The 24,447-nt window shown below is 35.6% G+C and overlaps 1 protein-coding gene across 1 annotated transcript; it reads right to left on the bottom strand.

The window, feature by feature from the left end:
• Window positions 1–7,270: 7,270 nt before the first annotated feature.
• LOC125667147 (uncharacterized) lies at window positions 7,271–13,179 on the bottom strand. The gene is made up of 6 exons (XM_048900507.2): window positions 13,155–13,179; window positions 12,631–12,721; window positions 10,743–10,939; window positions 9,337–9,494; window positions 9,054–9,229; window positions 7,271–7,479 (listed from the first exon to the last, which is right to left on the bottom strand). Exons 2-6 carry the CDS (start codon window positions 12,710–12,712, stop codon window positions 7,433–7,435), a joined length of 660 nt encoding a protein of 219 aa, XP_048756464.2. The 5' UTR covers window positions 12,713–12,721; window positions 13,155–13,179; the 3' UTR covers window positions 7,271–7,432.
• Between the last annotated feature and the right edge of the window lie 11,268 nt (window positions 13,180–24,447).

Below are 24,447 nucleotides of genomic sequence, written 5' to 3'. Positions count from 1 at the left end.
ACGAAACACTTAATTTTTAAAAAACACAATGAGGATATATTTAAAAGCAAATGTTCAGGTATATGCGGACTACCAGGTGAACTTTTAATGATATACTAGACCCAGTAGCTAAGTACTTCGTTACTAGCTTGAAATTACGGATGTATATTTAATTGCTGTTATAAAATTTAGAAATTCATTTCAAATTTAAGGATTATCTCCCTCACGCATAGCTCTTATCCTTAAACAATTTTGACTCCACTTTTTTGGCCCACTGTTTTTACCTATAATACCTCTAAAACTTCATTGTTATTTCGGATTTCAAATATTTCGGTTGAGCATCACTGAAGAGATATTATTTATCGAAATGCGCATCTGGTGCATCAAAATTGGTACCGTTTAAGTTTTACATACTCCTCGTTGGCAACTCATCCCAATTCTGGTATGTCCAGAAGTCCGTATTTGTCCAACTCTTAATTTTAAATTCCTTATAGGTGTCACGAATGACCGGCATTCCGATGATCAGCAAATACAAAAATTATCTCTCTCTCTCTCTCTCTCTCTCTCTCTCTCTCTCTCTCTCTCTCTCTCCCTCCCAGAAAATGAACATATTTGCATCTCTGCATGAAACTTTAAATATATATATATATATATATATATATATATATATATATATATATAGTTGCTGCATTATGATATTGTACAGAATGTGCTTAAAAAATACAAATTAAAATCATTTATGTTTTATACTGTTTAGGGACCTTTTCCCTTTGGTTTTATGATATCCATGTGACCATCAATGACAATGGACCTTTTGTCTACCTATGCTTTTTGCATTCCTTTAAGATGTTGCAAGCCCCATGACGAGTATAAACACATTTCTGTACACTATTTGTAATAATTGTAATATTTACGAGATTCTGACTTTGAATTCTATTTGCGATTAATATACCAAATGCTTGTAGACTGTTCTGAGATGGAACGAATCGTTCTGTAAGCTTAAAAAGTTGTGGTATATTGATTTTTTTGTTATGTCAAAAGGGTTATTCTTCACATTTTACTTTTACAACACGCCGCGTATTTCTCAATTCATGTATTTTTCCTCATTGGCTTCATATCTAAATATTTTACTTGAAATACAAAATGATGCAATAAGTATTCGGATAAGATGGTGCTGTGTTTACACTCGCAGCATGCATTAGAGAAGTTTTGCTGTACTTGAAGATCTATTATATAGAAGTCGATCTACTTCCGTTTTTTAAAAAGTGTCTTCATGCGTCATATGAAATCCTGTGACTTTCTTGTCGTATGCTTCGTTTACAATATTTGAAATGGGCCAAAAAAGAAAAGAACTCGGTATTGGGGTGCAAGAAATAGTACGGAAATTACTAGAGGAAGGGAAACCAGCAGACATGTGTCAGACTTGTTGGGTATTCCAAAGTCTGCGATTGGGGATATAAAGAAAAGATTTAAGAAACGAGGTTATGTAGAAAATATGAAATGAAGCATTAGACCTTCTTCAGTAACGAAGCGTGATTAGAAAAGTTGGTATAAAGTAACACGAGGGATAACTTAGCATATATTACTCACAAATGCAATGAAAATAGAAAAGTGCCTATTTGCAAACTTACCGTGCAGTTTAATTGACATGGACATTATTATACTAGGCGTGTAGCAAAAACTGAACTCGTTTTTCAGGAAACTTACCAAACTTTTACTCTGGTGCAGCGAAAAAAAAAATCAGACTGTAAGTGGACTGTAAGTGGTCGGAATAAAGTTATATTATCAATTGAATCTGGATTCATGACAGGGTATGATTCATGAGTGTACTTTTGGCTTAAACAGAGGAAGGATGGAGGCCTAATTTGGTATCATGGCGTGGGAGAAGGGCCTGCTATGAAAGGTGAAGATAACGAACAGTGATCAATATCATAAATCCCTTAAGGAATACAAAATACTTGCAGTGAGTCGGGCAAACACTGACCCCTGGATACACCAATGGTGGGATCAGGTGTCTAGGAGGAGTAAACATACATTGTCGACCGGTCACACGTGCGGTGAATCAGGTAAGCGGAGTAATACGTAGCAAAGATCAGTGTGCCAAGAACGATCTAACAATCGATATGAAACACGTCAGACAACATTTGACCCCAAAGAAAGGTTATATTGGCAAACCAGACCATCATAACGACCATAGATTTGCAAAATACTGATTTTAAAGTGATGATATGGGGATGCATCATTTGACATAGTGTTGGAATCGTCAGGGCTTTTGAAGGCAATTTAAATGCAGAAAAGTTTCAAAAGATTCTTGGTCTGAGCCTGTGGTTCGTCCTGGTTTGCCATTGCCCCGAAGGAAACTACATTCGTCAAGATGACAATTCACCAGTGCCTAACCAATTCAACCTTTTTTACACAGGAACGTGGTTAGTACGAAGAGCTGGCCAACACAAAATCCTGATATAAATATAATTCAAAAACATGTTACATATCAAACAGAACCTACAGACACCAGTTAGCAGAATAAAGTGTCGAGATGACTCTCTTACCTTGCTAATGTAGAAATGTCGTTATCTTGTTTCATCACTCTGTACATGTTAACGCCAACTCGACTTCATGACAAACTAGACTTCAGTTTCGTTATCGTGATATTTCTATATTCGTGTGGCAATATTCCATTACCACCAGCAGAAGGTGTCAAGGTATTTAATTTGATACACTACAGCATGTATGATCATTTTTTTATCCTGTGGCAGATTATTAGAAATACGTTTATGTTACAGCGGGCTTTAACAGGCTTGGTTCAAATTAGCCTTTCACAAATTCTATGATCGTTCTTATCATTTTAAATATAATGCCACTAGGTCCAATGCTGTCTAACGTCTGTCATACCAATTGTTAGGTCATTATTTACACATTTATTTTGACTACGGATTATTTCGTTTACCTGATTAAGATATAGGGCTTTCGGCGGTTGTGACCGGTCATCGGGAGGTGCTTACTCCTCCTTTGAACATGACACCACTTCTTGTGTTCCCAGTTGGGGTCAGTGCTTGCTTTTCTCTCTATGTTGTATTTTTAAAAGGACTTATGAGATTAATCATTATTTGCCATTTTTTCTTTTTCATATTGGTATATCAAAGACTTCTTACTTGATTTCAAAATTAATCAATCTACCCGTGTAACCTAGTCCTTTTAGGGATATTCTGAGTTCCTGTAGTCTTTTTGTCAATTATACGATTTGAATCAGTTACTATAATACAGACCGTTCATGCGTTCATCTGTACTATTTTATCGTGAAATTAATAGAACAATGAAGGGCGTTTAAAAAGCTATGGGATCTCTGTAAATCGTTCTACGTTTGTTAAAAATATGATACAGTCATTAAAACAAAACTTTCAGTCCCTTGATGTATTGCACAAAGTTTTCATCAAAAGTTTCGGCTAATTTTGTCGAATAGTTTGTGTTCTAACATATAATCAAGTTGCCGTCTATGGTGGTGATCTTGCCGTCGATGCCGTCCGTTTTATTTGGAGTTAGCAATCATTGATCAAATGAAAATGATCATTTTCAAGTACTAATTTCAGTCTGAAAACAATTACCTATTTTGAAGATTTTTGACATTATTGATATATTTAATTTGAGGTGGGGTGAATCTATCGGGTGATTAAATCGTTTCATTGGTTAATTATTTTCCGCCCTTTTTAGGACGGACACCTATGTCCTGTGATTTGACGTTGCTTATTACAACTATCAATATTTTGATTACGATTATCAACAGTTTGCAATTTCTGGAATAGAGTGTGAACTTGTATAATAAGATATCAAATTGATACGTCCCATGCTGACTAGTTTTCGGACCCCATACAAGTATATACAAACGAAAGTCAGAGTCAGTTACAGTAGACTTTCAGAAACTCGGGACCAATTCATTTTTATTTTGAAATGAATACAATCATACTCAACTTTTACAACACGGAAAAGGGTAAACACGGATATCAAGCACTATTTCACGTCCTACGATGACGTCACACGGACTGCAAATATGCAATGAATCGATCTAGTGGAATATGCCCTCTGAATTTGTCAGTGATTCTTTGATGAGGTATAATGAAATCAAATATGCACCAATGTTGTTGCTGTCCTCATCGTCCTGTTTGATCGTTATTTCAAGAAAAGTATACCGGTCTGTGCACTTTGTCGATTGTTTCATTTAAAATATTTGAATCATTATCCATGATATAAACTGAGAGGATTTGAGCAGCAGTAACGATATTGTATAGGGAATTATTTTTATATTCACACTAATATTTGTTTCCGCCGAAGTCATTTTATTAACTTACTTTTTTACCTCTGTAGTACACTATACAAGAAGTTATGTCATAATGTGACATCTTAGTCATAATTACGCAGTACATGTCGATCGGAATTCCTTGAATGTATATGGCATGTCAAAGGTTGCAATATTTGATCTTTTCCATTTGTATTGTATAATTTTCCATTTGTATTCTATATGTTCCATTTGCATTGTATAATTTTTCATTTGCATTGTATAATTTCCATTTGTATTGTATAATTTTCCATTTGTATTGTATAATTTTCCATTTGTATTCTATATTTTTTCATTTGTATTGTATAATTTTCCATTTGTATTCTATATTTTCCATTTGCATTGCATAATTTTTCATTTATATTGTATCCAGGAAATGTTTATTTTGATTTGTTACGAAGGATTTCATTAGTTAACGTCACTGATATACCACAAATGTAGACGTGCTTAGCACACAGGGCCGTAGCAATGACGGTTCTTTATCGTGCCATTGCCTGTGCAGCGATACGGAATATCTGTTTTTAAGGTCATTACGGAAAGACCCGTGATTCTCACTTTTAAATGCCGAGTGTTTGGCAAAGGAGCAATCACTGTCTTGGTTTGATGCGGCAATGATAGTAACGGTTCTCGAACTCACGACCTCCAGGCCACAAACCAAGCGATATAGCACTGAGCTACCGCGACCAGGTCCATGCAGAACTAGTTATTTTTAAAAATACGTAGCTAGCTCTAGTAATGGCGAACCCCCCCCCCCCCCCCCCCCCATCATTAAAAAAAATAGAACTGTCCAGAAAAGCATGCACATTTTTATTTAGTCAGAATTGAGTAGATTTGGGGGACTTAATTCGGCCCTTGGGTCCCCACCAATTGTTCACATCGAGTTTGATTTTTAAGTTATCGTTTATTGAATTTGGTACTACGCAAGATGTTGAAGAGGTAAAGTTCAGGAGCCACGTTTCGCAGGAATGTACCGTATGTGCGCTAAGTGTAATGGTGTAACACCCCCCCCCCCCATTAATTTATCGCTTTTATGCGTCTAATGAGATCAGCATATTCAAACTAGTCTCCTATTTAACCACTAGCTGATCTAGATAATTCTGAACGCAGTAAACTGCTGGATGTCTGGGGAATGCCTTAAGATCCCTAGTGTGGTCCAGTGCAAAGCCTTGGTGGAGGGAGGGGGGTGCAGGGGGAGGGCAAAGTCAGTGGCTGATTTAAGGGGGTCCCCCCCTAAAATTTTCAAATTTAAGGTAAATCTTGGTATCTTGTTTAGAAAAATGTATTAAACGATAAAAGAAGCAATAATTTCTCCCATTCCCTAAGAAATAAATGACAAAATCTTTTGATTTCTTGAATTACTTTATTGCGAGAACTTAATTTTTCCAGAAACCCTTAAGATTTGCGTCGTTTTACCAATTTCACTGTATTAAAAATGACATATTTCAAGCTCTATAAAATCTGTAAAATCCATGAGCTTCCGGGGGCTTCGCCCCTGGACCCCCACCAGGGCTTCGTCCTGGACCCACTGGGGGCCGCCTTAAGGCGGCCCCCAGACCCCCTGTCTCATAAAGTGGCGCCCCCGTAACCGCAATTCCTGGATCCGTCCCTGAAGTCCCCTGAAACAAGTGCGTTCTGACAAAATAAAACGTACATGCATGCTTTTTTCGACATCTCTATACAAAATATCATATTTGTGAAGGGAAAAAAGGGGGAGGGGTGTCCCGGCGCAAGATTTCTCATTGCTAGCTACATGTATGTTCAACTAGTCCTTATATGGAACCGATCGCGGTAGTTAAGTGATATACCCTTTGGTTCGTAACCGTGAAGTCGCATGTTCGAGTTCTACTCGTGCCATGGCTGCATCAAACCTTAGACGTAAATATAGTTAATACATTCCCATACGCATTGCTATTTAAAAGTGAGAATCACGGATCTTTCGGATAATGTGACCTTAAAAGCAGACACCCCGTGTTGCGACAGGCGTTGGCACGTTAAAGAACACCAACTGCTACGCCACTGTGAGCGTACACGTAGCATAGTAAGTCTATTTGTGGTACGTCACCTGCAGCTGGTGACGGCTAAATATAAGTGGGACCTAAACTAATGAAATCCTTCGTAACAAATCAAAATAAACAATTCCTCGTATGCAATACAAATGAAAGATTTTGCAATGCAAATGGAAATTATACAATACAAACGAAAAAATTATATGATACAAATGGAAAATATAGAATACAAATGGAAAATTATACAATACAAATAGAAAATATAGAATATAAATGGAAAATTATACAATACAAATGGAATGTATACAATGCAAATGAAAAATTATACAATGCAAATGGAAAATATAGAATACAAATGGAAAATTATACAATACAAATGGAAAAGATCAAATATTGCAACGTTTGACATGCCATAAATGTATCGCGCACTTGACTTAGATTTCGGATGCAATACGATTATGAGACAATTTGATGCTTTGTAGTTAACAATGTATCAAATTCACTCATGGATGAATCGTATTACATCCGAGATCTACATTGTATGTCGAGTGCGCGAGACATTCGAGGAGTTCCGATTGGGTGTATGCTACATATCACCATATACTTGCATGGACATGCTCATAATATGTACAGGGGTTTTAATGGATAGCATGCCTTTCAATAATCTTATTTGCATAGAATCCCTGTGTGTAGCCTTAACTCATATGCCTATTTTGTGTGCTTTTATTGCGTCATTTACATGCTAAATAATTTGGGATCAATTAATGAGGTAATTATCCTTCCTTAAGGGAAAAACAAAACGGGTTCTGCTTTTGGGCTTACTAGTATTTGAACATTATCGTTTTGTGAACACAAAGGAAAAGTCACACTTGTTATTCTGCCCGATTTTTATTTCCACAATCCAACATCAGTGCGATATACGGCTAGGCTTGTAACGTCGACATATAACTAAGTCTTTTGAAATAAAGATTATTTATTTATTGAATTAAAAGAAATATTTCCTGCTAAAAGGAAATACCTTTCTGAACACGAGTACATGTGTACATAATATTTTTTGAATAAATTCATTTTGAATATCGGAATGACTGTACATGTACATAAGTTAAAATTCTTGCAGCTACAAAGTCTGGATATAGACATTCATCAAGTCTGCAACTCCGATGTCTGAAGAAGAAAGCATTATAACAATTGGTTTTTACATACATACACACATACATACATACACGAACACAATCATCACCGACAGTGTTTAAATTGATTCAAGAATGCAAATTCTTGCTACCAAAATTCTTGAGAATTGATAAAGAGTTGAATGCCTTATTACTATTAGGAATCTAGAAAATGTTTACTTAATTCATCATTATACGTCTAAACAAATGGTTATTCCAAAATAAATCATTATATTATTATTATTTTATCCTTTGGCAAATTTGATATATAATTATCAATATTTTAGCTTTGTCTCGTAATATGCGTACCGTTATCAAAACTTAATGTAGTTATTAGTTGCTTTTATAAAATGCAGTACATTATAAACTATTAAAGTAAATGTCAGGATTTTATTGATTATTCTGAGTAATTTCCATCATAATAGTATTGGCACCTATGCTCTTTCTATGCGAGATATCTCCCTTTTCCGATGATTCGGTGAAAACAAAGGTGGATGATGAAAGTATCTTAGCTTAATTTGCAAATTTAAAATAATTTGTTACAATCAGTGAGTCTTAGGCTATTTTCCACTTTAGATAAGAAACATTCATACAAGCAATACCATTTGTGTCGCACGATGACAATTTCTTATGTTCGATTTTGATAGATTGTTAGAATTATTGTGCTGGATATGGGATATAGCTTATATTAGAAACAACAATGGTAGTATGAAAGGTGAAGATAACGAACAGCGATCAATCTCAAAACTCCCATAAGCAATACAAAATAGATAGTTGGGCAAATATGAACCCCTAGACACATCAGAGGTAGGACCAGGTGCCTAGGAGGTGTAAGCATCCCCCGTCGACCAGTCACACCAGCCGTGCGCCCTATATCTTGATCAGGTAAACGGAGTTATCCGTAGTCAAAATCAGCGTGCCACGAACGGTCTAACATTCCTATATGAAACACGCCAGACAGCATTTGACCCAATGGTAGGTTGTATTATCAATGTATATATCTAAAAATACTATATTCTTAAAATTTTAAATAGTAAATGTAGTTTACTTTTCCAGTGTGCAACTAATTTTGCATATATTTGTGGGAACATGCTAAAGGTCCACCGAAGTCAAATTAAGAGAAGTTAGCAGGCTAAAGCTCGCAGAAATGAATGTGGATGATCATCTGCACATACAAAGCCATGACAAAGTCCCAGTGGTGACTCAGCCAGTTTATTTTTAGACAGCCCCGGAATGCACAGACAACTCTGACAATTCAGTTTCAATAGTGTCAACATTGTCAGGTACTATATTCGGGAAAATTATTGATACCGAGGGCTACATTCCACCCCAAAGAAATTCAGCACATATTACTTTGGGTGACAATATCAATTCTTCACTTAGGGAAAACATTATTGACAACAAATATTTTTTTATTTCTAGAAAATCTAATATTGAGGATACTGTCAGCGACAAGATTTTGTCGGGGGGGGGTGTCAAGATCTAAGATCAGTGCGGAAATTTTATGTGTATATGAAGCACATCCAATAATCGATTACACAGTATATATTACACGATAAATAAACTTACTCCGGTTCCAATTTGCAGCTTTAGAACTTTTGTTGTACAAAAACACTGGAACGTTTCCCTGCCTTGCCCATGCACAGACGTCTCTCTTATCCACCACCACAAACCATCCGATGTCCTTAGGGCATCCAGCATAACTCTTGTTGATGAAGAAATGTCTAGTGACCCGTGATTTGTCACTAAAATCAGAATTATCAACAGCTGAATTGCTATTTCTACATATAGTGAAACGACCAATCACGAATCTTAAACTAGGTTTTGAAAGGGTTCATTCGAAATCAGGTACCCCAACATGGAGAAGTAGTTAGTTTTGGAGGTCTTGAGATCAGACCAACTACTATGCAGAAGTCTAGCTTTGCTGAACCAATCATTCTTGGTGCTTCCACTTCCATCAAATTCTAAATACGCTAATGTTTTCCCCTGGCCCCCAAATACTACACGGATCTGTAAAGACACGCATCATATGTAAATAATAGTTCTATGTAAAATTCAATATGCTGATACATTTCTCAGAATTGACATTCGCAATTTTACATTTACGAACACTTCAAATTTGAATCGCATTCAGCATTACACATTTCCACCGTTATTGTAACTGGTCACGGAGGTGAAGCGTTCGCTTCGTAACTGTAGGTCGTGAGTTCGAGTCCTGCTTTTGTCATGGCCGCGTCAAACCTAAGACGTAGATATAAGTAGTGATTGCTCCTTCGCCAAACGTTTGGCATTTAGAAGTGCAAATCACGGATCTTTCGGATATGACTTTTAAATCGGAGGTCCCGGGTCACGGCAGGCGTTTTTACGTCATGGAACATTCACTGCCACGGTCGTAAGCAATGAACATAGGTCTAAATTTGTTGTATTTCATTCACATCTAGCGACGTCTCAATAGGAGTGAAAAATCCTCGACCGGACGTAAAGCAAATAAGCAACCATCGTTAATGTAAAAACAAAAGGAAATGAAACGCGTGACTTTAAAATGAATTGATTCAAATACTTTAACTTTAACTTGAAGACTTTCCAGTGGCAGTAGTTCAATGATTCAGAGCGTTTTCTTCATAACCGGTAACTCGTGAGTCCTAATCCCGCTTATGGCATGATCACATCAAACAAAAAACGTAAACATATGTACCGATTGATCCTTTGCCAATCGCTTGACAGGTAGATGGGATAATCAAGTGGTTTTTTTTTACTATGTCCTTAGAAACAGAGATCCCAAACGCGGCAAACGTTTGCTGCATTAACAAATTATCGCTGGTACGGTCATGAACGCGAAGCGTAGTTCTAATTTGTGGTAGTTCATATACAGCTTGTAATGTCTTGAATATCCGTGATATTCTCGAAGGGTCGTAAAACCTGTACCAAAAGAATAGAATGGTGTTTCAAATAAAGATTCCCCAAAGCGAAAATAAAAAATCAACAAACGAACTTAAACGGGTGACGGGTGTACGGTCACACGTAACGGTCATAATGAATTCAACTATTTAAAACAATTCTTTTGTGCGGGATGTTCTAGTGCAGAATTAGAGTCTTTGGTGTGATCGTAAGAAGTCTTTAAGATTAGAGCTAAGCAAAAGCGTGACAATTTCTCGCAATGTGAGTATATATCGTACTTTCCATGAAATTCAACGACTTAATACTAGGCAACCTAATTATCCCCTTTAAAGCCATTGAATAACAACAATTTCAACACACTTTTAGAATATTGAGCGAGTTCCACTTGTCGATTAAAGGACTTCGAAGATGTTTCGTGTTATCCCTCTGGTTGTCTAATTTAAAACCAGCAGGAATACAGCCAGCTTGTATCGTGCATATTGAAGGTGACCTTGAGTTCCAGGCATTAAGGACATTTTCACCATTCCCTGTTACCGCCTGAAATACTAATTGCCAATCTGAAAGAAGGAAACGTAATTGAAATAAAACACCAGTAATCCGTTCTTGTTCACACACGTAGTAAGATAAACTTGTTTAGTTCGAAGGATGATCGTTACGTTTTAAACGCGGAAATCTGGAAATATAAAAGAGTTGGGATCAGGCGTCTAGGAGAAGTAAATATCTGTTTACCGGCCACATCCTTTGTAACCCAGTACACGGAGTAATCTATAGTCAACATTAAAATACATAGAACGGCTTAACATTTGGGAGAAACATGCCAAACACCATTCCACCTAATGACAGTTGTATTTGCAAACTGAATAATTATAACGACTATTGAATTAATGAAAAGCTGACTTTACAATACTGTTGAAATCCATGTAAAATTACCATACGTGGAATATGCTTTTGCATATCGAACAAGATGAGAGACATAAACCCCATTTGCTGGTGATAAGGGAATATTGTAATATAAATATGGGAAGTTCAAGATGGAGAATCTGAAATCACCCCATATATCATTAGGATGGATTATTAATTTGCCAGTAGAGTCTATGTTAGATAAAGATCCAAATATGAGGCCGATATGGAAGACTGTTGTGTTTTCATCGGGATATATCGAATTGACAACTGACACAAAGTAAATATTGCTATAGCTAGATAACATGTCGTAGAGGTATCAAAATGTTTAAATGGAGGTCACAGCAAAACAATGGACAAGCTTTTGAAGAAAAGAAATGTACCTCTCAATAATACCAAAAAACCAGGTCAGTTAATAGAATAGCACAACAGACGCGGGGGAAGACCAGATCACCAAAGACCACGTAGATCTTGTCAATGAAAAATATTGGCATTTTACATCAACTTCAACGTAACTTGTGTGTAGAATCAGTGTGGTGCTTAACAGCGTATTTTGATGACTGATCACAACATATGAATATTTCCAAAGTTCCATTTCTATTAACGAAGCAGCTAACTATGATCTCAAAAAGACTAGTATCCAATGTAAAAACTTATACGGTACCAATTTTGATGCACCAGATGCACATTTCGACAAATAATGTATATTCAGTGATGCTCAACCGAAATATTTGAAATCCGAAATAACAATGAAGTTTAAGAACTATTATAGGGAAAAAGAGTGTGCTAAAAAGTGGAGTCAAAATCGTCTAAGGTTAAGAGCTATGCGTGAGGGAGATAATCCTTAATTTTGAAATGAATTTCTAAATTTTATAACAACAATTAAATATACATCCGCATTTTCAAGCTAGTAACGAAGTACTTAGCTACTGGGCTGTAGAGAGCCTCGGGGACTAACAGCCCACCAGCAGAGGCCTCGATTTATCGTGAAAAATGGCGATATGAACTGTTGACAGATCATACGCGTAGGGGACTCCTGATTTTGGAAAAGTTTTGTGATATCCAATTTATTTATGTTTAACCCCTCTCAGATTGAATTACAATTAGTAACCTTTTTAGTGCTACTATATTTTTTTCATTGGCTTTGTATCTTTTACGTCCAATATTATAAAGGGTGTTGTTAAATTTCCCTGTTCATAGAATTTTTTTCTCAAAATAAATGTTTTTATGGATCGCATACTTTTAAAAGATACTTCCGATGATCCACTTCACAAGAAACTAAGATAATATAGCTTTATTTCAGATATCAGAATATTTTCTAAAAATACCATTATGAATCAAAACTCACCGTCTTGGAGCCCATGTGTTGACCTTATTATCAAGACAAAAATCAGTGCCATAGGAAACATCGCACGAGGAAAGCAAAACATGTTGGGAACCTAAATTATGATAGATCATAAAAGAATATTAAAAGCGTGAATCCCTGTACTGTAGACAATTTGGTTTGGGTAGTCGCCTGGCAACCATCATATCCTGGATTCGATTCCCAATTCTAGCACAGCATCGCAACTAAGCCGATTGATAAACATATCATGGATATCCCTTCGTTTAAACGCCTAAAGTTCGACTTTGGAAATAAAAATCATATTAATATTTTTTTAAAAAATATGGTCATGAATATGTGAAAAAATGTGGCATTTCACTTACAAAAGAAAATATTTCAACATGATAAAATCAACGAATTAAAATTAAAAGCACGAAACCAGCAAAGAAACAAACAAATCAAATCATTAACTGACTTCATAGTAATATGTAAACTATAGGTTTTAACGAAAAACAAATATCCTTACTCAATTGAAATACAACTGTTACCTTTTTCTATATGCACGCAGGAATCAAGTAGACTACTGAATGGAAATATATATACAAAAATAAAATGATGCTGACCCCACCCCTTTCAGCCCATTCGATAGAAAATTATCGACGTGAAGATAAACGAACTGGAAAAATAAATGACAAAGTCGTCAATTAAAAACAGTAGTAGATTACTCATTTCTGATAAAACAAAACAAGAGGCCCACATGCCTTATCTGTCACCTGAGTTTAGCTAAAAGCATCTCTTGTCCCAAGGGCTATAACATTTAGGGGAAAAATCATGTTCTAAATATCTGAACTAAATTCTAATATTCAACAACAGTATAAAACAAGGTACATGTATGTTCTTAAACTTTAATTGCCCACGATAGTGCCTATATTGATGAAAGTCATCACATGATAATATATGTAACATTAACATTGACACGATATGACTAATTTCGATCCGTCCTAGATATGCAGTTATTTTATACCGTATCAGCAAACTTAAAGAAGTTTTTTTTTTCAAATGATAAAGAAATTAATCACTCTCAAAGTTTTGGCTCAACCCTGGAATCCCAACCCTTATCCCTAGGATCATGAAATTCCCAATATTGGCAAAAGGACTACCTACTACTTCTCAAAATCTATTTAGTATCAATAACATTAAATGATATAATTTAAATGTTTTACACGTATACACTATATATATATATATATATGCAAGGTGAAGATAACAAACAGTGATCAATGCAAAGTGAAGATAACGAACAGTGATCAATCTCATAACTCCTACAAGCAATACAAAATAGAGAATTGGGCAAACACGGACCCCTGGACACACCAGAGGTGGGATCAGGTGCCTAGGAGGAATAAGCATCCCCTATTGACCGGTCACACCCGCCGTGAACCCCATATCCAGATCAGGTAAACGGAGTTATCCGCAGTCAAAATCAGTGTGCCAAGAACGGCTTAACAATTGGTATGAAACACGTCAGACAGCATTTGACCCAATGCGAGGTTGTATTGACGAACTAGATCGTTATAACGACCATAGAATTTGCGAAATGCTGACTTCAATCGAGACTGTACATTTAACCAACTTTGTATGTAATAAGCATAACGTGAGAGGCATACACCCATTATCCACCCTTCGTTGCTATCGCTTGCATATATTGGATAACTTCAATGAAATACCCGTCTTGTTGTACCATCAAGAAATAATATATTAAGAAATAGGAGAAGACTGGTGATGTCGATGTTAAATTCTTATTTTAACGTCCTGTAACGTGTACGTTGTTGAGGATAATCCACAGGTCCTTGACAAAGAATTATTTCAAAATCCAGATACGCCTTGGGATATCTCCATCTGTTTCATTTTACAAAATTTCAATCAATATGATGAATTAAAAGCTGAAACCATTAATAATTTCTGAGATATATGTTATTGTTATGTGAAACTAAATGGATTATGATTTACCTACACAATTATCCTGCAGACATTCTGCATCCTTCAGAGTGGAATACGCAGCTCCAGTTGTTACCAATTGAAACGATGTCGTTTTTATTGTGTCCAAATTTATCACAAGTTAGATGTTTGGAAAATTTCTCTATTTTGTATCGATTTCTCAATTACAAGCCGGTATGAATGAGTTTTCACTTAGTGTACAAAAGAAAATAGGTGACAATCCGTCAAATAGTTTCCACTTTTTTATATTTATTCAGGGGACTATAGGGACCTGTGCTTTTAACATGTATGCAATATACTGTGCTAATGCTTGAAATATCAGCTGCAAATTAACTGTAGTCAAAATGTATTACATATATGTAAAACAACAACATTAACAAAACTCTCTAATTCACATAGCCCCGGAGGAGTCAGAATTCGTTGTAATACATCAACCAGGAACAAAATTGACATATGTTTTGGATGTAAACATCCGAAGGGTGTTTCAACGCAGGACTGTGACACAAGTTACCGTTTGGAGAACATATAATGAAACAGAGAGCTAGGTACTCTCTTGAATTAGCCCTAACTTCAAATTTTATGGGAGTGTTCCAGGTAAATGTCCATGATACATATATGTCTCTGAAATATTTCATATTTTATCAAATATTGCATTTTACATTCTCACTAGAACACAAGTATACTAGAGAACCCCCATCCCACGCCTTTACATGTTTGATGGAGGCAAGAAAAGCAAGGACATAATAAATGTGAATTTGATTTGTAATTACATGTATCTGAGGGACAATGTGTTAATAATGTTGAACTGTGTGGGGTTTTTTAATTATTAAAATCATATATAAAATGACATTATCGGCATGTCTATTCGTGAGATCATTTGACAAACACCTGCAATGACTGATCAATGATGCATCAGTTTATTCTTTTCCGAGACCGACGGAGACGCTATATTCGATATTACTAAACCTAAATCTGAATAAATAGAACCGATTGCATTAAAATACATTTAAAGCAAGCAACATTTTGTTCTTTTTACTAACAGAAAAATGGTAGTGCATGTAATTGAAACTACAAAAAGGCATCTGACGCTGTTTGTACTATATGACTATACGACTTAAAGAAACATGATCATTTCGTATACGTCTACGCTTTATGAGAGTCTCATCAAAACTAATTTGAGTATAGCGAAGCGTTGATACATGTTCTTGCCCAGCTCATGTTATAAATCACCATGCTTAATTTTGAGCATTGCCTTTGATTATATGCCGAATCTTGACCAGCGATTACACAGAATAAAGTTTGGCGAAGTGCTGATATAAGTTAATGGGAAGAAATGTTTGAGTGTAAAATAAGTCAAATGAAGTTTACCATATCGAACAAGTTTAGAAATATTTCAAACATGAAATGATGCACTCGTTACTCATTGAGTTAGCCAGTATTAAAATCCATTTGAGATGTCTTTCTAGTATTTATCTTAAAGGAGTGAAGAGATTCAGACAACTACTTAGTTATATCATGTGGTTCAATTCTATTAATTTATTCTCTGCGATGTCCTCCTACATGTAGTTTGCCACTTTGTCACTATAAGGTGTTTACGTTTTAACAATTTGAAAATATCTAAATGAATTTCAAATTAAAATTCAAAAGCATAGACGGTATGCAAAGCCCCAAGAGAATCCGCATGGCAGTCAGAGGCTGTATCAACTGAGCTACTGAGGCGGGTGGCAACTGTTGGCAAATTTAAACAATATATGTTTTATATGAGAAAACTCTTGACTAATACTATGCATGGTATTTAATTGTATTTTTATTTATCATAAGATGATAAAACTTTTATTTAATATCAGTAAATTATAGTTCAATTTAAAATAGGGGTATATTTTGAATATGTCAATATACTTGTATCCCTCCATTCCTTAAAAGCAATGAACATCGGCCATCAACCTACTCGATAAACACAAAATATTAATAATACATTAAATTACTTCACCTTTGTACAAAGGGGAAATCTGGTCTTTATGAAAGTTGGACATTGGTGCCTCAGACACAATCTGTAAACCCATGCCTTCCAAAAGTTGAGGACCGGTGTGATGACATATCCTAAGATGTAAATTGTGGTTAATCAAGAAAACGATTACAACAGATACCGATTTCATTATACATGTGATAAGATTCCATTGATAAGAAAACTTATATAGTGTATTACGATCTCTGAGAAAATTTCATACCATTACAAGAACATTGCAAACATGCAAAAATGATCCTCATACATGTAGATGGAAATACCTGTATTAAGGTGAGTGGGTTTCATTTCTTGGTTTATGTCCACAATATGTACAAAACTATCAAAATAGCATAAAAGTCTCAGTAATTGTAGAAATGAAGGGGCATCTGTTCGTTTAATTAGATCCTGTATCGCTAGATTCATGATTATTATATTTCAAGTCGATATCAGTACAAAATAAACTAACTCTGCTCGATATTTCCGAAGTTTCGATTCATTAAATCATATAAATTCACAAAAGGAACAGTTCTTATCTACTTTAGAGATTGTAACTAAAGCAAAACTATTCCTGTATACATGGAAATATTCATCCCCGTTTTAGTTTCGCCCATTTCCTTGTCAGCGGGTAAATTTAAGAAAATGGAAAACCCTATTTCTTTTATCAAATATTCATCCCCGTTTTATTTCGCCCATTTCCTTGTCAGCGGGTAAATTTAAGAAAATGGAAAACCCTATTTCTTTTATCTTTTAACACAACTGGAATCGTCAGCAAGTATAGAATGATAAAAATAACACAGGACGGACATAACCACGTGTACAATAATTCAGATAGCGATTTACAAACCCGCATTTGTTTGTTTGGGATGTTTTCCGCCACACTCAACAATTTTTCAGTTATATGGTGGCGCCCAGTTTTTATTGTTGGAAGAGAGAACCCAGATACAATGTAACTGGGAAGAGACCACCGACCTTCCGAAAGTAAACTGGGAAAGTTTCTCACTTACCAGTGCGAGCGGGATTCGAACCCGCGCCGACAGAGGTGAGAGGGCCGTGTGATTTTGGGAGCAATGCTCTAACCACACGGCAACGGAGGCCCCTCCCGCATTTTTTAAGACTATGTTAATGATGTCATTATTTTACGGCCCATCTAATGAAACAAAACATTTACCGCTTCTTTGAAATGATTATTATAGTACTACAACTCCATTTAAATTAAAGTACATACCTTGAAGTTGTTCAAGTGTGTTGAACTTTGTGACCAGCTCCACGTATTAAATACGAAAACAAAGAATGATTTAACGTAAATCTAAACTGGAACAAATCCAAATGTGTTATTTAGATACATTCATATAGGATTTTGCAATTGAAAATATCAAGATAGTAACGCTGAGTTCAAGTACAAGACCCAACCAACTTCCCCGTGTACTCTATAGGGGGAAATAAATCACGGTGGAAATTTTTTTGCTGTATTCGCGGTCTAGACAAATTCGCAAATTTAAGAAACCGTGAATATTAATATCATTCTTTCCCACACAATTTGTTTTTAAAATGGGGCTTATAGAGATTCGAATCTGCGAATTTATGAACCCGCGAATGTGTCTAAAATGAAAAACACGCTAAAATTACAACCCGTCAGATTAATCCCCTATACAGTATATGTCTAACACATATGTTACTGTAAATTACCTTTTTGTATCGTTGAATAGTCAGGATTTACTTGACCTTATTTTCTGAAGTCGCTTCCATCACCCCTAACCCTTGACAGATTTTTGGCTCATTTTCATGAAAAAGTAACGTATAATGCAAATTTAATCATTTGAATCCCTATCTAAGCTAGAGAACGATTGTGGCAATGGTTTCTGTGATTTTATGGACATTTCAAAGCATGGAAGCGTTCAGATTATTCAAACAAATATGGGAATTTTGAAATGTTCAATGGATTCTAAGGTCAATATAACAATTTAATTTGCAGATACAACCTTCCATTGGGTCAAATGCTGTCTAACATGCTTCATTACGATTGGTAGGCCGTTCCTAGCACATTGGTTTTGACTATGAATAAGTCCATATACCTGATCGCGATACAGGGCTCACGGCGGGTATGACTGGGGATGCTTACTCTTACTAGACATGTGATTTTATCTCTGGTATATCCAGTAGACCTTGTTTGCCCAACTATCTATTTTGTATTGGTAATAGGTTTGATCACTATTATTTATCTTCACCTTTCATTGCAATGACTCTGAATCTTGTTTTTTGTCATTATCCTGGTGTTCATAGAAGATGTACTCCGATACTAACACCGTATCATGATAAATCATTGAACATTCGTTTTGCAATATCCTACTTAAAACTCTTTTATGAAACACAAAAATTCCTATTTTACAAAAATGGTGATAGCGAAAAATTTGATACCCAGTGGAACAGATGGAGCCTGATCTTTACTTAACTCTCTCTCTCTCTTTCTCTCTCTCTTTCTCTTCCTCTCTCTGTGTGTGTGTCTCACATATAAAAAAAAAAACTTGTCTGTATTCCTACATGATCCTTGGTATACATATATTGAACATATATTATGATATATACAGATTGTTTAAAAAAAATTAAAAAAAAAACAAAAAACACCGTATGGTGGATTCGGGATGGGAACTATCGCACAACGGATAAATTCAAGATATAATGCGTTTAGTTGTTAATTTGGTTTTAATTGATTTCTGTGGATGGTAAACCAACCACCAATTGTATAGCTTTTAATTCTATGATACAGACAATTAGCTATATAGTCGTCGTAAATCATATTATCACTACTTATCCAAAGTTTACAATATGAAAGTTGAATATAACCAACAGTGATCAATCTCAATTTCTATAAGCGAAAACTAGAGAGTTGGACAAATACCTCTATACACACCAAAGGTGAAATCCGGTGCCTAGGAGGAGTATGCATCCCCTGTCGATCGGTCACCATTATATCACATATATATCCATTACCTCGTGAACGCGTTACAGTTGTGAGCAATGCGTCTCTGAAACATATAATCATAGTACGCCTACTTTAACGTCTAAGAATTCTGAGGAAAAATGAATGTAGGAAATATAGAAACATATATATATATATATACATGTAGAACGTCTATTTTAACGGCTAGTGATTCTGACAAACACGAGTTACGGAATCAATATCTTTTACGCGGGTATGTTAAGACAGGTCATGCTTCATTTATGCACGTAAACTGCATCATTTTCAAATCTGTCTTACACAGAGAAAGGGAGCTACTAACTTTTAAAAACTATTTTGGTTGTTTACATGACAACATTTTGTATCATAACAACATGACAAACATGCAAATACACGGGGGTATGGACTACACCGCTTTTTGTTCTGTCATGTCCCTATTATTCCGATTTAAGAAAAACATACATCAAACGATATTATTTTACTCGTCTATCCGTGTTCAAACCTTTGCAACTTTTTTCAATAAGAAACAGAAAAGCATTATGTAATTTAGCAAGATTTTTGATAAAGGCACTCAGCCTAAGAAACTTATAAAATATCATGTTTGCCATTCCTCCATATTTGGTCACACGTTTCTTTTCACATGATGCTTTTCACATGATTATACTCGCTAGTATATTGTTCCTTGATTATTATATACACGTAACTGTACCATATCAATGAGATGTAAAACTTATTCGGTACCAATTTTGATGCACCAGATGCGCATTTCGACAAATAATGTCTCTTAGGTAAATAGCATTGTTATAGTGACGTGTTCTTGAACTCTCAACACAATATTCATGAGGGTATGAACTGCAACGCTTCACACTGGAGTATTTTTCATACAGATTGGATATGTTAGTCAGTTTATTGAAACTTTGAGAAACATAAAACTTCATAGTTATTTCGGATTTCAAACATTTCGGTTGAGCATCACTGAAGAGACATTATTTGTCGAAATGCGCATCTGGTGCATCAAAATTGGTACCGTATAAGTTTTACAATTAAGCCCTTGTAGCAATTTTGAATAAGCAGTCCTCAAAATCCAAATTGGTTATGTCCCTGATTCGACCCCTTGTTTTGAAATGCATTAAGTATATCATTGTATTCCGTGCAGAATATATTCCCACAAAACTTAACATCATTGCCGATTCTATTTCTCGCAAGCAGTGGGAAAGATTTCGTTATGCAGCGCCGATAGCAGATCCAGTTCCATTGACAATCCCCTCCTCCTTCACAAACCTCATCTCCAGTTTGAATTCAACAAATTATTAGAAGCTTCATTATCACAAAACACACACAGAGCTCACAATGCAAGTCTCCAGGCGTATTACAAGTTTTGTTCAGAAAACCGGATCAGTCCAAATTGGCCACCCAACTTAGCTTCAATAGTTCAATTCATGTTAAATTTATCTATCAGGGGTTTAGCTTTTTCCACAGCCCGCTCATACATGGCTGCCTTGTCATATCATTGCAAATTGCAAGGAATTTATGATCCTACTTCTGAATGTTTGGTTGTTAAACTTTTGCAAGGTATGAAACGTTTGAGGCATACTCCAGATAGCAGGCTTCCAATAACAAAACATATCTTAGCTAGAATATTTCAGGTGCTTCCATGTATTTGTAGTAATGTCTACGAGTCTGCTTTGTTTTCCGCTGCATTCTCATTAGCTTTTCACGGGCTGCTCAGGGTAGGCGAATTAGTTAGCGATCGCAGTTCAACAGCAAGAGTTGTACAAAGAAGTGATATTAAACTAGACAGAGCAAATGACTCAATAAGTTTAACCATTACATATTCTAAGACTGACCAGGTGGGCAAGGGTTCAGTACTTAACATTCCTAGGGTAGGAGATTTGACATGCCCATTTTATCATATGGCTGTTTTTCTGAATGTTCGTCCTAATGACTCGGGCCCCCTTTTCTGCCATTTTGATTCGTCCCCATTGACCAGATACCAATTTACTGCTATTTTGTCAAAAGCAATTAAAGTACTTCAATTGCCATTCAAGTATAAAACTCATTCTTTTAGGATTGGGGCGAGTACGGAACTAGCAATCAAGGGGTTTTCATCTGATGTCATTAAGAAATCTGGTAGATGGCGATCTAGCTGTTATAAATCATACATCTGTATACCAAAGTTGTACTTTTCAAGTTCATTTATTTGTAGAGAGACAAATCGTTTGGTTGGTGGGCTCCTCAATATTAAAGTGGGTACAAACAGAAGCTCTACTTAGGCCTGGTGGTTGCGGTTTGAATCTCGGTAGGGTAAATATATTTTTATGGTGGCAGGGTTACAGCGGTCTAGCCCTTATATAGGTCGTCAATAAATTAAAATACTTAAGTAGATTTGGTCCGCACCCAAGCGCCATTCTACTACATTGCGGTGGGAATGATTTAGGCCATACATCCATAAGAAAATTGAGGTTACAGACTAAAAAAAGTTACAACATTTATAAAAACAAATTTTCCCAATGCTAGGATTATATGGTCTTGCGTTCTACCGTGCATTGAATGGAAATATTCCCACAATAGGGCCAAAATGGAGGAAACACGCCGGCACCTTAATTCATTTGCAAGCGCTTTAATCAAGTCGGAAGGGGGGCTGTCATTTCATATCCAGATATCAAACCACAACCCACATTTTTACACAGTGATGGGGTTCATCTATCCAAACTAGGGAAATCCATTCTATCAAACACACTACAAGGGGGTCTAGAAGCTATACTATGCCACAATGTTGTATACTTTCCGCAGTAGTCCTTATGGGCACGGCTTAATTATAACAAAATGCCACTCTTCCCCCACCACCAGTGTGGCGGAGTTTCCTGCCATGGTTGCCAGTACTGTCCTTCAAGGTAGGAAACTTGTGGCGCTTACGAGCGGCACTGTCAGAACTTATCATGAAATGTGAAAATCTACCTCTGTATTTCCCAGGGTCAAGGTCATGAGATGTTTGACCTCTGCACCTCCCAGGGTCAAGCACTCTTTGGTATGATTTGAACTGTGAATGTTGATATTTTTGAACTTTGAATGTTGACTTTGCAAGATAATATGTTGATGTTGAATTTGCTTTTGATGATGCTTTTGTTGTTTGTTGGGGCCTGCCCTTGATCATACTGGCGGCCCGTTTCCTTTGTGTTGTAAATACAGCCGTGCCCATAAACGCCATAATAAAATTAAAAGTATTCATATATTTATTTTCTGTTCATTGATACACTGTTCTGAGATATATATATATATATATATATATATATATATATATATATATATATTAATATATCTGATTTCTACATTAGGTAGACCATCCTATAAAATATGGCTTAAGGGGACAATATACATTTCTCTAATCCTTGCACATTTCAAGAAACAAATAGCATTTCTTTTAGTAAAAGAGTACCAAATTTGCCCTTGTGCCAATGAATTCCACATAACGGTGCGCATAAAAAATATACAAAAAAATCGGTCTCCCTAATAATGTGTAATCCTTACGTATTCTTTAGGGAGACCAGTATATATAATTTGCAATATATGGCTTAAGTGGACCTTATATATAATTTGCAATATATGGCTTAAGTGGACCTTCATTTGTAATCTTTCTGCATAGTTTAGGGAGACCAATATATATTTTTGTGATTTAAGTTGACCATTGTTTCCTTGCAGTTTTTACCATTTCAGTTTAACACAGAGACAGAACGAATGGTTATGTGCTTAATTTTCATAGTTGCATCATATATAATGTAAACTAGATCTTGTTTTTAGTAAAAACAAATGTCTCCCTTGTTCCCCAAATTAATATTATACAGATTCAGAATATTTCTACTGTAACATTTACAAAAATGTTTGGATTATCATATATCCTGATGATAGGCACATCTCCAAGTGGTAATGAGGCAACATACAAAGATTCAAGGTTAAGTGATGAGCCATGTAGGAGAAGTTTTGCAATCTCCACCCCTCTTACAACAATTATATAATGTCCAAAAATAACTGGATCCTCATATCCTGACAATATGCATATCTTCATATGGTAATGAATCATTGTAAAATTTAATTTCAAGGCTATGTAATAAGCCTTCTAAGAGAAGTATTGATAAGCAATTCTACGTCCTTGATCCCACTAAATCCAGTGAAACTTTTAATGGACTTCAGATCCTGATGAAATGCACATTTTCAAGTGGAAATGAAGCATTGTACAAAGTTTCAGGGTGATGCAACTAGCAATATAGGAGGAAAGGCATTCACAAGCTATTTTATATCCTCCACCACTCTTAGATCCACTATAACGTTTTAAAAAATTAATGGATCTTCATTCCCTTATAATATGCACATTTTCAATTAGCAATGAAACATTGTACAAAGTTTCAAGGTTATGCGTTAAGTGATTTATGAGGAGAAGCATTCATAAGCTACCACCCCTTTTAGATCCAATATAATTTGTACAAAAATAATTCCATCCTCATATACTGATGATATGGGCATTACAAAGGTAATGAAGCATTGTACAATATTTCAAGGCTATGCAATAATTGATGTACGAGAAGTGTTTACAAGCTAGTTTATACCTTCTACTCCTCTTGGATCCACTATAAGTGTACAAAAATATATGGATCCTCATATACTGACACCATACAAATCTTCAAAAGGTAATGAAGCATCTTACAAGGTTTTCAAGGCTATGTGACAAGTGATGTATGAGGAGAAGAGTTCGCAAGAGATTTTTTACCTTTCACCCCTCTTAGATCCACTATATCTTAGACAAAAATAATTGAATCATCAAATGCTGATGGTAGTTACATCTTCTAATGGTAATGAAGCATTGTACAAAGTTTCAAGGCTATATGAT

Source organism: Ostrea edulis, chromosome 3, assembly GCF_947568905.1.
Source record: "Ostrea edulis chromosome 3, xbOstEdul1.1, whole genome shotgun sequence".
NCBI classification, from domain to species: Eukaryota; Metazoa; Mollusca; class Bivalvia; order Ostreida; family Ostreidae; genus Ostrea; species Ostrea edulis.
The sequence above is the reverse complement of the archived record's forward strand: the minus strand, read 5'-3'. Positions and strand labels throughout refer to the sequence as shown.

Coding starts and splice junctions, on each gene's coding strand:
- LOC125667147 (XM_048900507.2), bottom strand. CDS start 12,712: ATGTTTTGCTTTCCTCGTGCGATGTTTCCTATGGCACTGATTTTTGTC. Junction 10,940..12,630: donor AACACATGGGCTCCAAGACG/GTGAGTTTTGAT, acceptor TCCTTCTTTCAG/ATTGGCAATTAGTATTTCAG. Junction 9,495..10,742: donor ACTCGCTCAATATTCTAAAA/GTGTGTTGAAAT, acceptor GTGTCTTTACAG/ATCCGTGTAGTATTTGGGGG.